Source organism: Montipora foliosa, unplaced genomic scaffold (assembly GCF_036669935.1).
Source record: "Montipora foliosa isolate CH-2021 unplaced genomic scaffold, ASM3666993v2 scaffold_395, whole genome shotgun sequence".
NCBI lineage: Eukaryota > Metazoa > Cnidaria > Anthozoa > Scleractinia > Acroporidae > Montipora > Montipora foliosa.
In genome coordinates this window covers 555,001-575,000 of record NW_027179695.1, presented here as the reverse complement: position 1 = coordinate 575,000, position 20,000 = coordinate 555,001, and the positions used below count along the sequence as shown (strand labels likewise).

The following is a 20,000-nucleotide window of genomic DNA, read 5'->3' as shown; positions in this document are numbered from 1 at the left end:
GTGACTTGTTGGCACAAAGCTAGTACAATACAATACAATACAATACAATACAATACAATGCATACTTAATTGACCGCTCCCCTTAGGGGGAGCAACTGTTAAGAATCCCAACTGGTCGGAGGCAAACCAGTTGGCTATTTGCCAGTGCAGCTGCCAGGGATGTTGAACCAGGGACTACCAGGATCAAATTCAACAAGTGGTCAGAGCGAGACTTGAACCCGGGATCTCCGGATTCAAGGCAAGCGCCCTAACCACCCTAACCACTGGATCACACTGCCTCCTGGAAGTCATAAATATTTGGTAGTTCAGAGTTAATGTGAATAGAGGGTTTTCACGTGACGTCACGTCGGCCATGTTGGTGTTCCGACACAAAGGAATGGCGGCCATGATGGTGCACTAAAATAATCCTCCGGGAATTGAACTCTATTTTTATGCAAATACTTTCCTTTGTTTCAGTAATCCAATATAGCTGCTGTCCACGTGAGTGAAAACGCTCTATTAGTAGTTCACCTGTAGAAATTATAGTGTTGTGGCATGCTGCGTTGCAGAGGTTTCCCCTCCACATTTATTTATGTATGTGGTAATTTGAACAAATTGCTAATTGCAGGGTGTCAAGCGGATAACAGGTTAAAAAAAACGTTTTTTTTTTACCTAAAAAGTAGGAACAAAATAGCAGTATTTAATGGAAGTGGATAATTGTAGTCATCATTGTGAGGTTTCTCCAGAAAATTTTCCCTGAAAAACAATCGAATTTTAACAATAGGAAATAACAATAGCTCGCACCTTCATCAACTATCTACTGTGCAGCTTCCTACAGTTTCCCTATTATCTAACCCCTGATTTCAATCCATGGCGATTTAGTAAAACCTCCACACAAGTTGCTAGTTGAAACTTGTAATTAAAATTTAGGAACTGGTGAAGAAAAGGACATTAATAACGCTGGCATTTTATATAAGTTTTTCTCTGTTGACAAGAAGGAGTTTCAAAGTAAAATACAGTAATTTTTGAAAGAACATTTAATAGGCTGTACTAGCTTATGTTAGCTTGAGATTATATACAAAACCAAAGGAATAGCGAACTCATCTTACCTTAACAGACTTCAACTGACAGCAGGGCCTCGGCTGAACTCCCACCTCAATCAATCAATCTATGACAACATTTAACTCGGGAATCTGCCCAACTCAATTGTGCATGAAGCCACCAACGAAAATTTGATCACGCAAGAACAAAAGACTGCAAACAAGTTTTACCACTAAAATACCGCTATTTTGAAAGAAGAAAAGGTGTACGCGATGCTGTTGCTATAAAAAATTCATGGAACGAGACATCTTTGGCCGCCATTTTGTTTGTTATTATGCTCGCGTGCGTGTCAAAAAAACCTGGGCACAAGCAAATTATCAACCAATCAGACAAAATAAAAGTCTCCCTTGCTTTTAAAATGTAATAACCTTTGCTTGGAACCTATTTTAGACATATGATATAAAACAAACCAGTCAAAATAAGAAATCTTTACAACAATAAGCTGAACTACTTAAACTAGTTTGACAACCAAAACCTCGATAAAATTAATCATAATCATAACACTTGAGTTCTTCAAAATGACAGAACCGTTTGGCAGCAGTCAGTGTTTCCTTCTTCTTTCTAATATTTATTCAATGTAAGAGCATGTACGTGCAAAATGACACAAACAGCCACTCCAGTATGCATGCCTTTGCTTCATATTCAAGTGAAAACTGTTGAATGTAGTAGCAAATATAGAATCTAATTGATGCCGCAGTGAGTGAGCCAGAAGCGAACAAACGAGGCAGCTCTCTAATCGGGAGAAAAACACGTTAATTTTTTTCTTCAAAACGCAAGGAATTTTGGTTATGCGCTAATGAAGGAATTAAGATGCACGGTATAATCTTGTGTAAACAAGGCACCTGGTGGCGTTTATGTGGGATTCTGTTGTTTCTGTAAAATGTGAACGTTCAGACCGTTGGTTGCAAATTAACACTCCCAGTTGCTTGATCGTGCTTTTAGAGATAGCTCACTAATAGACGGGCTGAGAGTTAACTCAACAGTGGGCCAGTGGACCTGCCTTGGACTGGAACTTCCTACCTACAATTGGCGACAAAATTCGTTGAGACAGTTGCCAACAGAGCACACTGGCAGCCACACATTCATTGTTTGCAAAGAAAACGTGTCCAGGATACCCCTCCCTCTCCCCCCTCCCCCCCAATCAATGTTGTACCGCTGTTGACAAGGCTCATAGGAAACAGAAAAGAACACAACATTGTCCTGGGGGTGCGGGGGAGGGGGCCATTTTCGCACAGAGCTTGAAATAGACCCTAAAGGATAAGAGTGTCTCAACAATTTTGACACCGATTGTAGATATGGTTATTTAAGTTAAAATTGTTCCTCTATTTTCAAAATCTTGATTAAGATGCACGTGTTTGTTGTGTTCATTACTCTTTCTATTCCTGATTTTAATTTGATTATGTGACTGTATATTTGTAGATATTTAATGATACTATTATTTCATTTTTAATATAATTTAGGCTAGTGATCATCAGTTTACACCAGCAAATCTTTTGATTTGGCTCATGGGTCTTTTATCAGTCGAGATTTATAAAGATGTTATTATTAAATGTCACTGACCCTTGAAGCCGACTGAGAGTCACAAGGGACGTGATAAAAGCGTTAAGGAAGGTTATTTAATTAGTGTGACGAGAATCGAACAAAGTCATTTCCTTTGCGACTTCGAGCGTTTTCGTGAATCAATCTTTTTTGTAATTGCTCACATTCTACTGCATTTTCATGCCATTTTGTCAAAGACGAATCGAGAATGCAGGTGCATTTAGTTTCTGTTCAAAGGACTAGTTTGCCAGTAAAATTCAGATGACATTTTTCGCCCTTTCTAAGAAAATGAAAGAAAGCTCTTCGAAAATCTTCCGGCAAAAAAAGTACATCCTGTTCAATAAAATTTCAGCCTAAAATTTTCAAAAATTCCGGTTGAATGGAAAGTGTTCGCAAATTCATTTTGTCCTTATTCCCTCGTGTGTCAATTGATTGTGCAAGTTGATTTCATGATACCTTGATCAGATTCATGCCCTATGGTTGACATTTGTTGGCATCAAATAAGACATTTAGTTGATGCAACAGTGCTTTCACATACATGTACAAACACAGCTACAGTAGTTGATTGTTGACCAGCATAGCAAATTGTTGTTGAGGGCGGAACTGAAGGTTACAAAATGGTGTGACGAACTCTTAGCGTGCAGATTCCATTGGTGAAAAGTTGCGTTGTGCTTGTCGTTTCATAATGAACCAAAATATATGTCATACGTGTATGTCCATACACGTCCTCGTTTTGACATAGTTATCGTTTAAGTCAGTTGTAAAAGGGGCATTGCAGTTGCTGTAAGAATTGGTGGTTGACTTGCACCGAATGTCTGTCGATCATCCTCTGTTTCTTTGTTCAATGCTGTAGCATGACACAGTCAACAAGTGTCTTGTATCGCCCAATCCTCTTTATTAATTTTATAATGATAAGGCTCATGTTAAAGGGATAAAGGGACATATGTTATGCAATTTTAGGTAATTTCATGAGTAGCAAACTGCACAAGATAATATAATGGAACATCTCAATAACCGCAACAAACTGTAAAGCAGCAAAAAAAGAATTACAATAAAGCCAAATAGATACATGGATAGAAAAAATGCAAGATTGAAAATGATTTCATTGAGGGAATCTTGAAACAATGTCTGTTTTTTCTTAGAGTGATCTTTGTGTTGTAATGATAAATATTATTTTATCATGATAGGAATAACGTACCGTTATTACTATTTGCCAGATTTGCCAGAAACACCCCAAAAAAGAATGTGGCATAGCCCCTTTAAGTTGAGGTCAAACATATAGCTGAGCACAGATGCTCTACTAGACTGTCAATTTGACAAGTATTGAAATCAAATGGAATAGAGCGTTTTCACATGACGTGACGGTGTACCAAACTAATTCCCTGGGAATGGAACTCTATTTTTATGCAAATACTTTCTCTTGTTTCAGTAATCTAATATGGTTGCCGGTCACGTGATTGAAAATGCTCTATAGGCCATTCTCAAAATATTAATATTCAGCTTGATAGCAAGGCAGAGAGGACAAAAACAACAGAAACAAGTTGCAATGAATGTCAAAGTTATTAACATATCAGGCCACTTTCCTTTGTCTTTGTCTTCTAAACCTCTCTTTCAAGCTGAATTCGAAAGTGGCCTATTGAAGCAAGTAAAGTCAGTTCAAATGTTTCTTTTTGGGGAAGTGAGAGATATCGTTGTTTTGTTAGTAATACAAAATCAAACCAATTACGTATTTAACATTGCTTTAAAATGTCCAAAGGCCATTGGGCAAAAACGGTCAAGTAATGGTATGTGGAGATTACTTTTGTGGTTGGTGAGCGCGTGCAATTTTTGTTCTCAAGTTGTGGAGAATTGCAAATGAATGAGGGAGCATAGCAAACAAGTGAATTTGCGATTCTTGACATTGAGTGAATAAAAATTGTACCAGCGAACCAACTATGAAGTTAAATTTGTTTACCTTATAAGTACTGAGATGTCTTTCAAACAAGAATGACAACAGAGCTTAGATGATGAAGAGAGTTTTATTCACTCCAACGTTCTAAAAGTTCAACATCTTCTTTTAAAAGTGTCATCATTTTTTTTTCAATATTTAAGCAAAATAATAATATAAATGCTAAGCTTAATCGCCATCACTCTCCTCCGAAGCCTCATTCTCTTCCATCGTGGCAATGCTTTGCCATAGGCTGTAGTTGTAGTCTTCAACTTTTCTACTTTTATTCTTAGTTTGAAAAAGGCTCGGACAAGTTTTACATCACGTTTTGTTTCTTGCAAGGTGGCTTTGTTCTCTTGTTCAGCAATGAAATTGTCAATTGAACCAGTATCCACAGACCTTTCTGACATGTTGAAAACAAAAGGGTAGCTTGCAAGTTTTGGCACTAAGTATGACATGGTTTCTTGAACGATAAAGGCGGCTTGCAAGTCGTCGTGAATGATATTTTTACTAGTGAAAGTTCATCGTTCACGTCGCTGATTGGCTGTGTCCAAAAACAAAATGAGTTTTTCATCACTGTCATTTCTGTGAGTACGTCTCAGTACTTATATGATAAATTTAATTTTTATCACAAAGGTCTTAGCAAGTACATGTAGTCGCTTGTCCCCTGCAAATTTTTCCTGGTTGAACATAACATGTTAAATTCAAGCAAATAATTGGCATGGAAAGTACTAATGCAATTCTCTTGATTGTTTTAGCTGGAAAGAAGAGGAAACTTGGTTCATCTTTGCTGAACGACATGCCCCCACGGCTCAGTGTCAAGCTCCCAGAACTGAGTGATCTTCCAAACATCAGCAAACCCTGGGAATGTGTTGATCTGCCGATTGATATTTTGCTACTGACTGTGGAGGATTGTGAGTTCTTGAGTTGCTTCTCATTTCTGGATCGACCTTTCAAAAGTTACACAATAGACGTTGGTCCTATCTATTTTGGATACATTGGTAATGCTGGCGACCAAGAGAAGCTAAAGGTTGCATTAACGAAATGTTCCAAAGGTGCTGCAGGCCCAGGAGAATCATTAACATCAGTAAAGAATGCCGTTAGGGTCTTGAGGCCAAAGGCGGTTTTTTCAGTGGGAACTTGTAGCGGTTTAAGCCCAGATAAAGTCAAACTAGGAGATGTAGTTGTATCTTCCAAGTTAACAACACCTGGCTTCAAAACGCCTGTGAGTCGACATCTTGGCAATCTTGTTAGAGATGCACCCTGTGGGTGGGTTGCTCCTTTGGAAAAGCGAGGTAAATTGAAAGTCAAAGTACACTGTGATAGTGATGTTTTGAGCCAAGCAGTGAAGTGTGGATGTGATGATCTTCAAAAACAACATCCAGAAGCAATTGCTGTTGAGACAGAAGGGGAAGGTAATAGTTTTACTAGTGAATGGGAATTAAACCCGTAACTAATTTGTGTTAGACAAATCCAAGAAAAATCCTAAAGTTATTAACTTCTGGTACCTCTCTCATATTTTTGTCAATGAAACTTAGCTTTCCGAGGCAATACATGTACTAAGCTAAGCGATATACATGTATTTGCTGAACATTTTTTCCATGCAAGGAAGGTGCATAGAAGACTGGTAGCTAAGATTATTTTAGTGTGTGAATGAGACAGCTTCCATTGAAATTCATTATCTCCAAGGTTGAAGGTTTCGTTTTACTGTGTACAGGTAATCAAGACATACAGACTGTGTTGATAGTATGGAAGAAATTATCACTTTGTCTGAAGAACATTTGAATCTAAAAAACTTGGTTGTTGTAACATATGAGGAGAATAGAATGGCTGGGAAGTGTAAGTTAATTGTCACAGCTATCTTTTAAAAAAAATCAAAGCCAGAAAGTATATATTGCTGCTGTTTCAAAGATTTGACTAAGAGATATGAAGCAACAGAGTGTTGCTTGAAGACCTTTCCCTAAAACCTTGAAGGTCTGATGTTAACTCCCTTCGTCCTTAACTTCAGGTGTTTTTGCTGCAGCCTATGATGAAAAGGTTGAGTGGGTGGTAGTAAAAGGTGTGGCAAGTTTTGTCAATCAAACTCAGCAGTCAAGAAGTGAGTGGATGTCTTTTGCAAGCACCATGGCGGCCTCTGTTGTGGCAAATATGCTCAATGATCCTGTTGTTTTCCAAGAATGGCCACACTGTAACCAAGGTAAACTTCATCATGAAAAATCTGGCTGTTTAATGCAGTTGTACGTTAAATATGTAACTAACAACAACAACAACAACAACAACAACAACAATAATAATAATAATAATAATAATAATAATAATAAGTTCCATTGGAAGTTCCATTGGAAGTCCAATGTGCGAAAACAAGATAATAATATTAATAATAATAATAATAATAATGATAACCCTCACAACCTAATATGACGATAGAGGAAACAGTGAACACATAGTCAAGGTGCCTCACTCAGCAAGGTTTCTGGGGAACTGCAGCCAGAACAGGGTCATAATCCAACTACTGCAAGGAGAGGATGGGAAACGGTCTCAGGGGCCTGACTCCAGTTGAAAGAGGCTATCGGAAATGGAAGCTTGCTTTTGGGAACAACTATGTGAGTTTGACGTAATGGATGGCTGTTTGAAGTGGAAATTGATGAAATTAAAAGCAAAATAACAGAACTTACATGTATTCCATCCCACGCGCGAGATTATACTCTGAGCCAGAGCACCAAATATGTGTGGTATGTATTATAAACGGAATTAATATGTGTGCAGTGTCAATTCTTAGATACATATACTCTGCAGCATCAATTCATAGGCTGGACTAAGGAAGAGTTAAAAGAACTTAATGGAAAGATGAGGAAATCTCTAACATCTACAGTATACAATGGTCCTGTTGAGAAAGATAGGTGGGAGAGTTTTGTGCTCTGTTGAGTACTGCGTCGAACTGACAAGATTGGGTCTTTTTTGCTACATTGCTTGTAGTCAAGAGGAGTTGTTGGCGGCAGTGAAAGGCAAAAAGTGTGAAGGTCTGGAAAGCACTGTCGATTTGAAGAAAAGGAAGATAGACGAAAGAGTTGAGGATTATGAGGAAAAGAGCTTCAAGGGCAATTCTTTAGACAAATAGATAAAGTGGTAAGAAATAGGACCTGGACGTGGCTTCAACAAGGGCATCTTGAGGAGGAAACAGAGGGGCTGTTGTTGGCGACCAAAAGCCAATCATCAAGAACTGGTGCAATCCAAGCTATTATTCCCAAGAATGTTGAGGATAACAAGAATTACTTATTACTTTATAATTTCTCAATACAAACAGGTAAGAAACTGGAGCAAACAGAATACACGTTTCCCCATTATTGACGATGCATGTCGTAGTGACAGGAGGTTGGATATATACATCTTGTTCGATGGTTTAACATGTAATATGTGCGGATATTTTGCGAGTTGCGTAGTACTTTTCCGAGCCCCGCAGGGGCGATGAAAAATACCCGCAATGAGCAAAATGTCCGCGAGTATTATAAATTATGTTAAACAATTGAATAAGAGATTTATTATTCCACTACAAAAAGGTGTTATTTTGATTCAATTTTATCTGGTAAGAGTGTTTCTAAAAAAATGCATCATCAGTCCTTCAGGGCGCTTTCGAACGATGTAAACAGGACAGAAAGCCAGCCAAATGTCCTTTATTTGACTGTGTAAACGAAATGAGGAGAGACAAGCAATGACGAGCTAAATTCTCAGGCTTTGTATCGTGTTGAAAACAATTTCTTTCATTGAAAATCTCACGTTCCGTCCGTATTTACTCTGTTCTAAACCGGTCAAACCGGGACACTACATATTTTTTCGCGTTCTCTTGACCAAATATGGTAAAATGGCGTAATAGTGGAATAATAATAAACAATACAAACCTCGAGATTTTTGTTTAAACCGGAAGGGGTAATCATGTGATACTCTTTTCCTGCCTTTCTGAGAAGCAGCAAATTCCACTTTGTTAAAAGTCATGGATGGAGATGGAAGAAGATACAAGTAAACCATTAACTCAAATGTTGGGAAATACCTTGAATATCTTTAGGGGAACAGCGTCAACAGCAAGTCGCAAAATGAAACAAGGTTGAGTAAAAAAAACTGTTCTCAAGGACTACAAAATATTAACAACATTGATTCAAATATTCCACAAATTTACTTTTAACACAACCATGAAATTGCACGAGGAAATTATATCATTTTGGGTGCCAACAAATAAAAACCTGGACATTGTCGTATATCAGTACGATAAGATTACATTTAAAACCGCATAAGCATTAACCTACAGGAAATACAAATATCCATTCCAGAACAAATACGTCTCCTTAGAGCACTAGATCATTGTGAATACGTGATCAGAAAATCTAAAATTAAACGAGACTTACCTGTAAGTTCGATTGGGATTCTGCCGAGTTATCAGTAGCACAAGACGTCACGGCGTGAGAAAATCTCAAGGATTAAATTCTGCTACAAATGCCCTGCTGTACGAGATCCTTGTTGCTTATCCTATGCAATCCTCAGCCAATGTTAAACTTTTTTCTCCCTCTGACCCACCTTTATGTGCCTAGATCAGAGGGAGGCAAAGGTCTAACATCAGCTGAGGATTGCATTGGGCAAGCAAGGATCTTGCTGCCAATTACATCCTGAGCAGTGATGAAAAACTGTTCTTAGTGGACAGGAAGGTAGAAGTGGGTTGCAATGATCTAGATGCAGAAAGACTTCAAAGAACAAAGAAGAGCTGAAAGCAAGGCAGAGTGGATAGAAAAGGTGTTGTGTACTCAATTTCTCAGACAAACAGAGATTGAGAGAAACGAGAAGACTTGGGCATGGATAAGGCGAAGAGAGCTCAAGAGGAAGGCGGAATACCTTATCGTTGCTGCACAAGACCAGGCAATAGGGAGCTTACGAAACGACGACGCCGAAGGCAACGACGACGCTACAAAACAATAGGTTTAGTGAGCAAATACAATGGTTCTGCACGCTCTGCAAGTGCGTTTTACATTTTGGTACATTTCTTTGCCGTCATCTCCTAAATGACGACGTGAAATGACCAAATTCAAGGTTTTGTGGAGGACGTTAGCACATGACGATGAATTTTCAGTTCTCTCTCTACGCTTCCAACCCACTCGTACCAGTTTAATTCCTCACCAGTTACTACACATTTTTAACGCGAAACGACATGAAATAGTTTCGCAGTGATATAAATAACGCGAACTCGTATTTTTAAATGAAGTCCTCGTAGCCGTCGTCGTCCTCGTTTCGTAAGCTCCCTATTAAGGGCGGATGACGTCGTAAAGTCCCTATTTTTGCGGTACTCTGCACAACAACTACGTGAAATCAAAAAATTTGAGATTTTGACGACAACGCGAGCGCACAAATGTGAATCTATAATTATCTATTTTTACTCTGAAACCGCTCGTACCAATTTAATTTTAGGATACTTCGCCCACATTGTATAGCGTGAACGAGATGGCCCAACCGCGAGAAATTTACGATAGTGCAAAGTTATATCTTGAGGTGACGTTTTCGTTGACGTCGCCGTTGTAGATCGTAAAGTCCCAAATGTTGGTAGTTGTTGCGTTAGTTTACTCCGCGGAGCTTTACAATTATTCCATCTTGTTCACGTCGTAGACCCAAAGTGAACCGTCCTATAGCTGGATTGGTACTAAATCCATTACCTGCTGATAGCTTTAGTAAATAAAGAATAAATGCTATACCGAGTAATTGCATTGTGACTAAACTTGATAGACAACAAATGCAAGGAAACGATGTTATGTGCTTGTAATATTTCGATATAAATCTATATCATCTTCGGACTAAGACGGGATACAAGTAGCAGAATTTAAATACTGCGAGATTGTGCAACAGTATAATCATGTGAAAGTGAAAAACAAAGAAACGAAACTGTCAGGAGAATAGGCGGAGTTCTCTACTGGCTTTTAAGCCATTGTTCAGAAATGGTGTCAGACGCTTAATATGGTAAGCTTCTTTATATAGTAATAGATTCCAGTTATCATCGCGATCTATTATGTTAGTGTTATCACGCACGGTTTGGGCGAAGAATTCTTTGTTGATTACAGTAGTAGATGAAATGTTCTCATTTATACAACTTACCGGATATTTTTACAAATGAGAACATTTCATCTACTACTGTAATCAACAAAGAATTCTTCACCCAAACCGTGCGTGATAACACTAACATAATAGATCGCGATGATAACTGGAATCGATTACTATATAAAGAAGCTTACCATATTAAGCGTCTAACACCATTTCTGAACAATGGCTTAAAAGCCAGTAGAGAACTCCGCCTATTCTCCTGACAGTTTCGTTTCTTTGTTTTTCACTTTCACGTGATTATACTGTTGCACAATCTCGCAGTATTTAAATTCTGCTACTTGTATCCCGCCTTAGTCCGAAGATGATATAGATTTATATCGAAATTTTACAAGCACATAAGATCGTTTCCTTGCATTTGTTGTCTATCAAGTTTAGTCACAATGCAATTACTCGGTATAGCATTTATTCTTCATTGGTACTAACCAACGATTCATTGTTGTATGCTTATGTCGTCATCAAAAGCTTAAATTTACGATAGTGCAAAGTTATATCTTGAGGTGACGTTTTCGTTGACGTCGCCGTCGTAGATCGTAAAGTCCCTACTGATCACACGATGATTTCTATTAAGTGGTTGACATTCATAAACTGTTTATCTTCAGGTACAAGCAACGAGCACTATGAGCAGGCAAATGCACGGAAAAGAAAACGAAATGAAAGCCAACACGAAGGTTAGTTCACTGATAACTGATGTTGTATTAATGCCATGAAACTGAACTGACAATTTTAGTTTGTTCCCTGAATTATTGCTGAAATGTTTTAAGCGTGCTTGGACCTTGATGAATTAAAGGTCTTCATCAAAGTTAAATAAAAAAGAATCATGTTGTACTGATACGAGTTGGGATGCTCTGCCACTCAGCAGCAAGAGATTCGTGAGACCTAAAGCCAATCAACTCAGGCTCATTAAAATTTGGTCATATAGGGAGATGGTAAATATTTTATATCTAGTTTTAAGACAAGAGACCTGATTAGTAGGAATGGCATCGACTGTCACAGTACAAAAGTTAACAAGGTAAACTAGTGCCAAAAAGGGTAAAGTGTTAGGGAACACTTGCATGTGGCTTTGGTTTCACTTCTAATTGGCTTAGAAAGTGGCACAAGTCTTAATTTTACCATGCAGACGTTTGGCACTAACCCAAAGCATTTGAAATCTTCACAGTAAATAGTTAGCCGGGAATTAAATTATCACACAAATGATAGAGGAGTTTCCAGACAGACTGGCCCACTTATGTCCACGTTTGCACGCGGCTGGAAGAATTGCAGTTTTTCGCAAAAATCGTGAACGGCTGAAAAGAAGACAAGTCCCCTTGCGAACTTTGCGAAAAAGCCCCCAACTAGGTCTCGCGATTTCTGCGATTTTGCGAAATTTGCGAAAAATCGCAAAAAATGTAAACGGTGAGTCCCCAACTAGAACTCGCGATTTTTGCGAAATTTTCGAAAAATAGCAAAATCGTAAAAGGTTCACCTTTTACAAGGCCCCAACTGGGACTCGCGATTTTTGTGATTTTGTGCGAAATTTGCGAATTTACCGTATAAAATCGCCAAAGGACAATTTGCGAAAATCGCTAACATATCGCATGTAACTATATAGCCAATGTATGTACAGGACTCCTTCAAAAGCAACAGGCTGCAAACTATGCATATGTTAGTTCAGGGTATAAAATTTTCATGAAACACGCTGTAAGTACTACGCACTTTACACAGTGAATCAAAAATTGGGGAATTTTTTCCATTGGAGATAATATAGCGCTCTGATGAGTCACAATAGAGGTGTAGAGAGATACCGGTACAAAATGAAACGAACGTTTCTAACCTGTACACTGTTCTACATTCACGACTTGGCTCATAGACCCCTTTGATTTTAAAATGCAACATTCTGCAAGGGATGAAGTTTTTAAATAACGTGATGAATAACCACTGATGTTGCACGGTTTTATTTCGATGTCCTTGATCTGGATTACATAATTGCAGATATAGGACTAAATGACCAAATGAATAGTAAGAAACAAGAATTGTTGAAATCTGACCGTATGAAGGAAATGAAATAATTATCGTTTTGCTTTCTCATTTTGCGTCGTGTCTGACCTTCGCATTCGTCGCTTTCGTTCCAGTATGTGAAAGTCCTTTGAATTTAGACATTGTAAGATACATCGCTGGCGTTGTTTCTTGCAAACACTGATTCTGACCTTCGTATTATTTCATCGTTTGGCGCAGTTATGCCTCCTCTGGCTTTTGAATTCTAGAATCATAAGAAGAACTGTAATGAAATAGTCGTTACTCAAACTTGTAGAATGGTTAGAAAAACTGCGATAGTAATAATAGCATTTATTACACGACTGAAACAGTCCGAGGACCAATAACTAAAATCAACCAATCACATTGCTTTATTTCTGGTCCCGCGAGGGCCGATACTTTTTCAGTATGAGTCCGGGTATACTCCCGAATGATCCCGCGCTGTTCAGAACAATAATTTTTCCCTCTCAAATCAAGATGGTGGACAGAACGAACTACACTTCTCTCAAAAATCAATGCAGAATTCCTCAGTGGATAGCTGACACAGAAATACTAACATTTCTCAAGACTCGAATGGTGGTGAAGCACCTAAAATGTCGAAATCTTTACCTTCGGGAGAGAATTTACACAGAAACGGTAGCAACAACCTTCACAATGAAACTGAACGCGAAGCCGACAATAATAGCCAAGAGCGAAAAGATTTTATTTCCATGCACAAGGTAAGTCAATGCACTAAAGAAAACGATGTCCAACATGAAAGCACCTCAGCGTTTTTGTACCCAGCATAAACGAAACGAAAGAGCTACAGGAAATGACATCGTCGGAACTTGACCTGAGAACCAGAAAGCGTTCCCGCCGTAATAGGGCTCTGAAGATCTTGATCATCCATGGGCTAGATCTTATAGACAGAGCACCACATTGGTATTCACCGATTCAACCCAAGCCCGTGAATGAGTCGGACGATGCACAGGCCAAGAGTTGAGGGCGAATAGGATAGACGCAAGGATCATCGATCGGAAGAAACACCAAGTTATCGTGCACGAGATGAGCTGTCATGTCTACTAAGAAGGAGGAGGAGAAGACACTGAAGTATAGTCCATTACGATGGGGGCTCAAGCAACTTTATCCGGAATATGAAATTCGTCAAGTTAACATCATTATAGATGTCTTGGAAGGCTGGTCAAGCAAGTTGGACACTAGTATTAAGGAATTGCTAGGAAGTAGAAGCAAAGATGTGTTGACGAACATGCGAAAATCAGTGTTGTGAAGCACACTGAATATTGCACGGATGTTCAAGGTTGCAACGTGATGTCGAACTGAACCGAAAGAGCAATTTTAATTTGAATGTATCATACAGATGTTTTTACTGCATATATCATAATAATAATAATAATAATAATAATAATAATAATAATAATAATAATAATAATAATAATATTGACGCTTATTGACGCTTTTGGTGTTTACTCAAGGAGTCTGAAGGATGATGAAGTCAAGACGTTAGTGGGCTCAGATAGGTACCGAGAGGTACTCAGAGGAATGCAGAAAGCCGTCCTGAGCCACACCCTTCACATCGCTAAAACATTCAAAGTCATGTGCTAGCCACTTGGACACCTTTGGGGCGCTAATGAGACAACACACAATTAGAATTTCGTAGATATTATTTGGATAGATATTCATTTTATTAATTTTATGCAATTTTATTCCTATCTTCTGTAAACTCGTACATTTTGAGATAATACTGGCTACGTGTATACGCCCAGTATTTGTGACTAGGGCCTGGCATTCAGGAGTTTTAAACTGCCATAATAATAATAATAATAATAATAATAATAATAATAATGATGCTTATTGTCGCTTTTGGTGTTTACTCAAGGAGTCTGAAGGATGAAGTCAAGACGTTAGTGGGCTCAGATAGGTACCGAGAGGTACTCAGAGGAATGCAGAAAGCCGTCCTGAGCCACACCCTTCACATCGCTAAAACATTCAAAGTCATGTGCTAGCCACTTGGACACCTTTGGGGCGCTAATAAGACAACACACAATTAGAATTTCGTAGATATTATTTGGATAGATATTTATTTTATTAATTTTATGCAATTTTATTCCTATCTTCTGTAAACTCGTACATTTTGAGATAATACTGGCTACGTTTATACGCCCAGTATTTGTGACTAGGGCCTGGCATTCAGGCGTATTAAACTGCCATAATAATGATGATAATAATAATAATAATAATAATAATAATAATTGTAACATGAGACTTACAAACTGAACGTTTCGAAGAGAAATATTTTTTATTTGTATACTATTCTCAACCGCAGGCCTCTTGTCTAATAAACTATACCATGTAGAATTAAGAACATCTTTAAGAACGTTTCAGCCTCACAACGCCAAATTATATAAGAACGTTCAGCCTTAGTTCCAAATACGACGTTTTTATAAAAACAAAAGTGTATAATTTACTTTCTGGGGTTAGTCCGGGGGTTAGAGACGGGAGCTCCGCGTTTAGGCTTTGCTAAATCTATACATTACTGATGGGGTCATGAGCTTAAATATAAAATTTAAAAAACTATATTAAACTACAAAACAAGTTATGAGGGGTTATAAAGGTATATATAAAATTTACATAAGCGAGATTGCATTTAGCCGGTCTGTTTGATAATGTCGTAAAACACTTTATTTTCAAATTTACTGCAATTCATGCAATCGAAGCTGACTTGCACTGTAATAAGTTGAGCTTGCCATGTGCTTCAAGCCATAGCACTTATTATTTGTTGATGAGTACCAGGACAGATTTTAAGTTACAATTTGAGTTCTTTCTGCATACAATTTAAACATTTGAGGGATATTTCGATTCCTGCGATCTGGTGCAATGGGAGTTTGTCGTCATCGTAGTCGTCGTCGCAGGCACTCGCAAGCGAGTATAGCGGCCAAAAGGATTAGCAGAGCAGATACTCAAACAAGCCCCATCTACAGGGTCTCAAGGTGCCGTTGGGCAGCAGCCTTTCTCTGCTCACGGCGCACAGCTTCCTCAGTGAGTCAGGTGTTTTCAAAGTGTAGAACACCTTTCCGAGTAGTACTTTCCCAGACCTGTCTGTCTGCTGCTAGTTGTTCCCACTCGTTCACATTAATTCCACATTTCAGCAAGGAGTGCTTTAGCAAGTCCTTGTGCCTTTTCTTTGGAGTACTGACTGATTTAGTACCATGGGAGAGCTGTGAGTAGTAGAGTTGCTTTGGGAGATGGTCCGGGTTAATTTTCGGCACATTTACAATACTTTTTTCCCTCGACAAACTAAAATAAGTCCCACTAACTTTAATACATCGTTTGTTTTGATTGAAAAAAATTCTCTCATTATGATTCTCTGCAGTTGAAACGTTTCAAGTATATTAGGAGATATGTTTATACTTATGTGTACTGTCTCGCGAGTGAGAAGTAAGCGTTTTAATGGCAACGTGAACTCCACATGTTTTTGTTGATTTCTGGTTGGACCACCGTTGCGGCTGTATAGGTCACACGCTTCGGCAAGTAACTCAGAAACAATGTACCACTCAGACTTAGTGAGGTTTGTTTTATGAAATTATGCAATGGTCTTCTACAACATTTTATGTTTATGCCTTTTCTCATTTTTTGCTGTTTTTCTGGTGATTGCATGTCAAATCATTTGTCATATGGTGTTTTCACAGTGACGTCATCAAATCGCAAGGTCTTCTGAATTTTTATCCATACGATGTTGAAGATAACTTAGAGTAAATATTTTTTCAAGTTTCCAATTCCGTGACGTCTTTCGTTTCGAAAATACAACATTCTGAAATTCCGAATTGTCTTCTTGCGTGACACCATGATACAAAGCTATTTGGTTGAAAAAATGTCTAGCCGTATTATGAATCTCAGCAGTTTGAGCGTTTCAAGTACATTGGGAGATGTGTTCATACACATTATTTTTTCATTAGCGAAAAGTAGTGAGTGAACTCCTGATGTTTTGTTTATTTCCGGCCACCATATGATCACCAACATGGCGTCTCCATACAACCTCTATAAGTTGCCTGAAACGCTTCAACAAGCACCCTGCGAGCAGAGCCTCCTTTTGTCTTTTTCTTTACTGAGGAGGAGAAAAGGAGGCTCTGCCCGAATCGCGTCAACTCTTTGAAGCCACCGCAGCCCGAACCTCTGGACTAGTCAATCTTGTTTTCTCTTGTCAAACCAGTTTTTCCAGTGCGAGCGTCAATTTAGTGACAAAACCGATGGTTATAATTGAGCCCGCTGTACCATGAAAAGCCAAGATGGCGGCGAGATCTGGCATATTAGGCTTGGGTTCAAGACTGTATCCTGGCAACATGCAGCGCATACTCAATAAAGATCTTACTCGATTCATGCAGAGTCTTTCTCGAGAACGCCAAAATCGAGCAAGCAAAACTCTTTGAAGCCCCCGCAGCCCGAACTTCTGGACTAGTCAATCTTGTTTTCTGTTGTCAAACCGGCTTTTCCAGTGCGAGCGTCAATTTAGTGACAAAACCGATGGTTATAACTGAGCCCGCTGTACCTTGAAAAACCAAGATGGCGGCGAGATCTGGCATATTAGGCTTGGGTTCGAGACTGTATCCTGGCAACATGCAGCGCACACTCAATAAAGATCTTACTCGATTCATGCAGAGTCTTTCTCGAGAACGCCAAAATCGAGCAAGCTAAAGAAACGCTCTGCTAGTAGGGTGTTCAACAAGTAACTCAGAAACGATGTACTGCACAGACCTGAGAATTGTAATGGTGATTTATGAATTTGTCTACAACATTCCAAGCTTTTGGCTTTTTTCATTAAACGGTTTCGAATTTATTTTCTTGTTGCATGACAGTGAAAACACACCATTAATATCACAGTACTAACTGCAGATAAATGGATATCAATTACAGTAATTTTAATTATTAGTTGTTGATAACACAAAACGTAAAGTTCTCTTGTAGACCTTCGTTAGTAACATATTGCTTGAGGTGAGAATTTTAATAAAAAAAGACATTTCAGTTGTAAATAACAGCAGTTATAAGTTTTGAATGGCACGTTTATTTATCAATAATGTCCCTTGAAAACAACAGTACAGTGCAATGCAATCCATTGCAATCTATTTGATGATCTCGTCTCTATCATGAAAAAAACATTGTACTCCCTATGCGCATAACTCCAAGATCCAGTCCGCTCAGGGAACGGCACCACAGTAAAAACGCATGGCGCATGCATGCGTATTATTTACCATGAGACCAAAGGAGCCCTTACTAGTTCTAATCCAATTCATCCATGAGCTGGCTCACAGGAGCCATTGATCACTGGTTTTGGAGACACTGTGATCACACCAACCTGTGAAAGATTTCCGTTGAAGTGTGGTTGACGTCCACAATGTTCTTATCTTTAGGTACAAGCGAAGAGGTTTTTGAGCCGGAAAATAAACAGAGAAAACTAAAGGAAAGCCAGTGTGAAGGTTGGTTTAAAGTACAAATGTGATTCATAGAGAGTACGAATTTAATGTCGTCTTAATTTTGTGCGCTGCATTATTGGTCAAATTTTTGAAGCATTCTTAATGCTTGTGTGAGTTAAAGGCCTTCACCACACTAAAACTAATAAAACAAAGGTTGTTAAACCCTTCAATTGCAACTTGGGATGTTCTGCCACTGAGCTATGAGAGATTCCTGGGAGTTTGAAACCATTGATCTAGGCTCGTGACAAACATTTTGTATGCTGAGAGAACTGAAATGTCAAATGGTTCCATGGTGCAATGACATTTAAGGAGGTGGTATAAATTCTAGACATAGCTTCAAGACGAAATATTTACTAGTGGAAATGGCATTGACTATTTACAAAGTTTTGTATTATTATTATTGTTATTATTATTATTATTATTATTATTATTATTATTATTATTTATTTGTTTATTTATTGTTATTATTATTACTTAAAGCACAATTACAAGAGCGATAGAAACAATTACATAGTTAATTACTAACGGCTTACGCTACCCACTGACACTAATTACAAATTTACAATACATTACATTCACGGTCAGCTAGATGTAGCTAAGGGTCTTCTTAATAATACAAACTATAAAGTACGGTAATTTGTACAGATACTATATATCTGTTACACTGTTGCAACCGTATATTTAACTATATACCTGCTACTTAGATATTGAGAAAAGAAAAATTATGACAACATGTTTTGCCATTTTTGGTAATGAATAGATTCTTTTTTATTCTTTTTTGCAATTGAAAATTCTAGTTTGTCGGAAATATCAAAGAGAATTGTTATCTCATCAAGCTTATCCATTTTCATATTATAAGCAGCTGATTAGAAGATGCTCAAAAAGTGCACATCGGAGAAGGAACTAAATTCATTTTATATAGGATTCTATTGGTGTAGAGAATACGGTTTAGGATTTTGTATTGAAAGGCTCTCGTTCTGGTGTCAAGAGTGCCTCTACCCAGTAATTGATAAATACGTTTCCAGTCTACAATACCAGAAATGTTATATAAGGAATTAAACTTAGATTGGGCAGTAGGAGGAATCTGGATTCGTTTGACCAGGGTGGAATAGATTGATTTTGAATTCATTGTAGTTACGTCTTGAACATCATCGTCTAAGACAATTTTGTCAATTTGGTTGTTATTATTCTCTCCATCCTTAAGGAGCAGATTCCAATTTGGCGGAATGGCGGAAAAATTGCCTTGTAGGAGGGAGGAGGTAATCTGAGAAGGAGAGATTCCTCCCTCTAAAAGCATCCCAGCTTTTTAACTTACATGTAGAGTTGTTTGAGAGAATATCTCCAAGTTACACAAAACCTACTTCTTTTATTTTCTTATTGTATATTGATTGCTTGTTAATCAAGAGGTTCTGGTTGTTCCAGATGATCTCATTTAAACGTCCTGTTTTGTAGCTATGATATCATGATAGCCATTGAAGTCAGACCAAGCTACAAGACATTCTTTATTAAAAAAAATGGTAATTTGCAGGGTAGGCGCGATGGATTGAAATTGCACTGAAGCAGAAAACTAGTTCCTACGTTCTTAAAATAGTGAGACAAGAAAACTGCCCTAGGGCTAACATTATCATCTAAATACCTTTTAAGACACACAATTCCTTGAGTTTTAATTAAAGATTCAGGGCGAGGCATTTTGAGGGCACCATCTTGATATTCACTAGTTAAGGCTAATCTCTTGATTTTGTCTTCGCCTCTGCACACAAAATTGAATATCACAGAATTTGTTTTTAATTATATCCTTATCAAAGGAAATAAGAGAGGGTCGAGACATAAACTTAGGCATAGCGAAT

The 20,000-nt window shown here is 38.1% G+C and overlaps 1 protein-coding gene across 3 annotated transcripts in view; it reads left to right on the top strand.

The window, feature by feature from the left end:
* The window catches only part of LOC137987907 (protein NLRC3-like), a 66,262-nt gene that overhangs the window by 25,148 nt on the left and 21,114 nt on the right, over window positions 1–20,000 (top strand). For all 3 annotated transcript variants that reach the window (XM_068833992.1, XM_068833993.1, XM_068833994.1), the window contains 4 exons: window positions 5,305–5,961; window positions 6,555–6,743; window positions 11,278–11,346; window positions 18,091–18,156. In XM_068833992.1, the coding sequence (XP_068690093.1) occupies window positions 5,305–5,961; window positions 6,555–6,743; window positions 11,278–11,346; window positions 18,091–18,156 (981 nt within the window). The remainder of the gene's footprint in view (window positions 1–5,304; window positions 5,962–6,554; window positions 6,744–11,277; window positions 11,347–18,090; window positions 18,157–20,000) is intronic.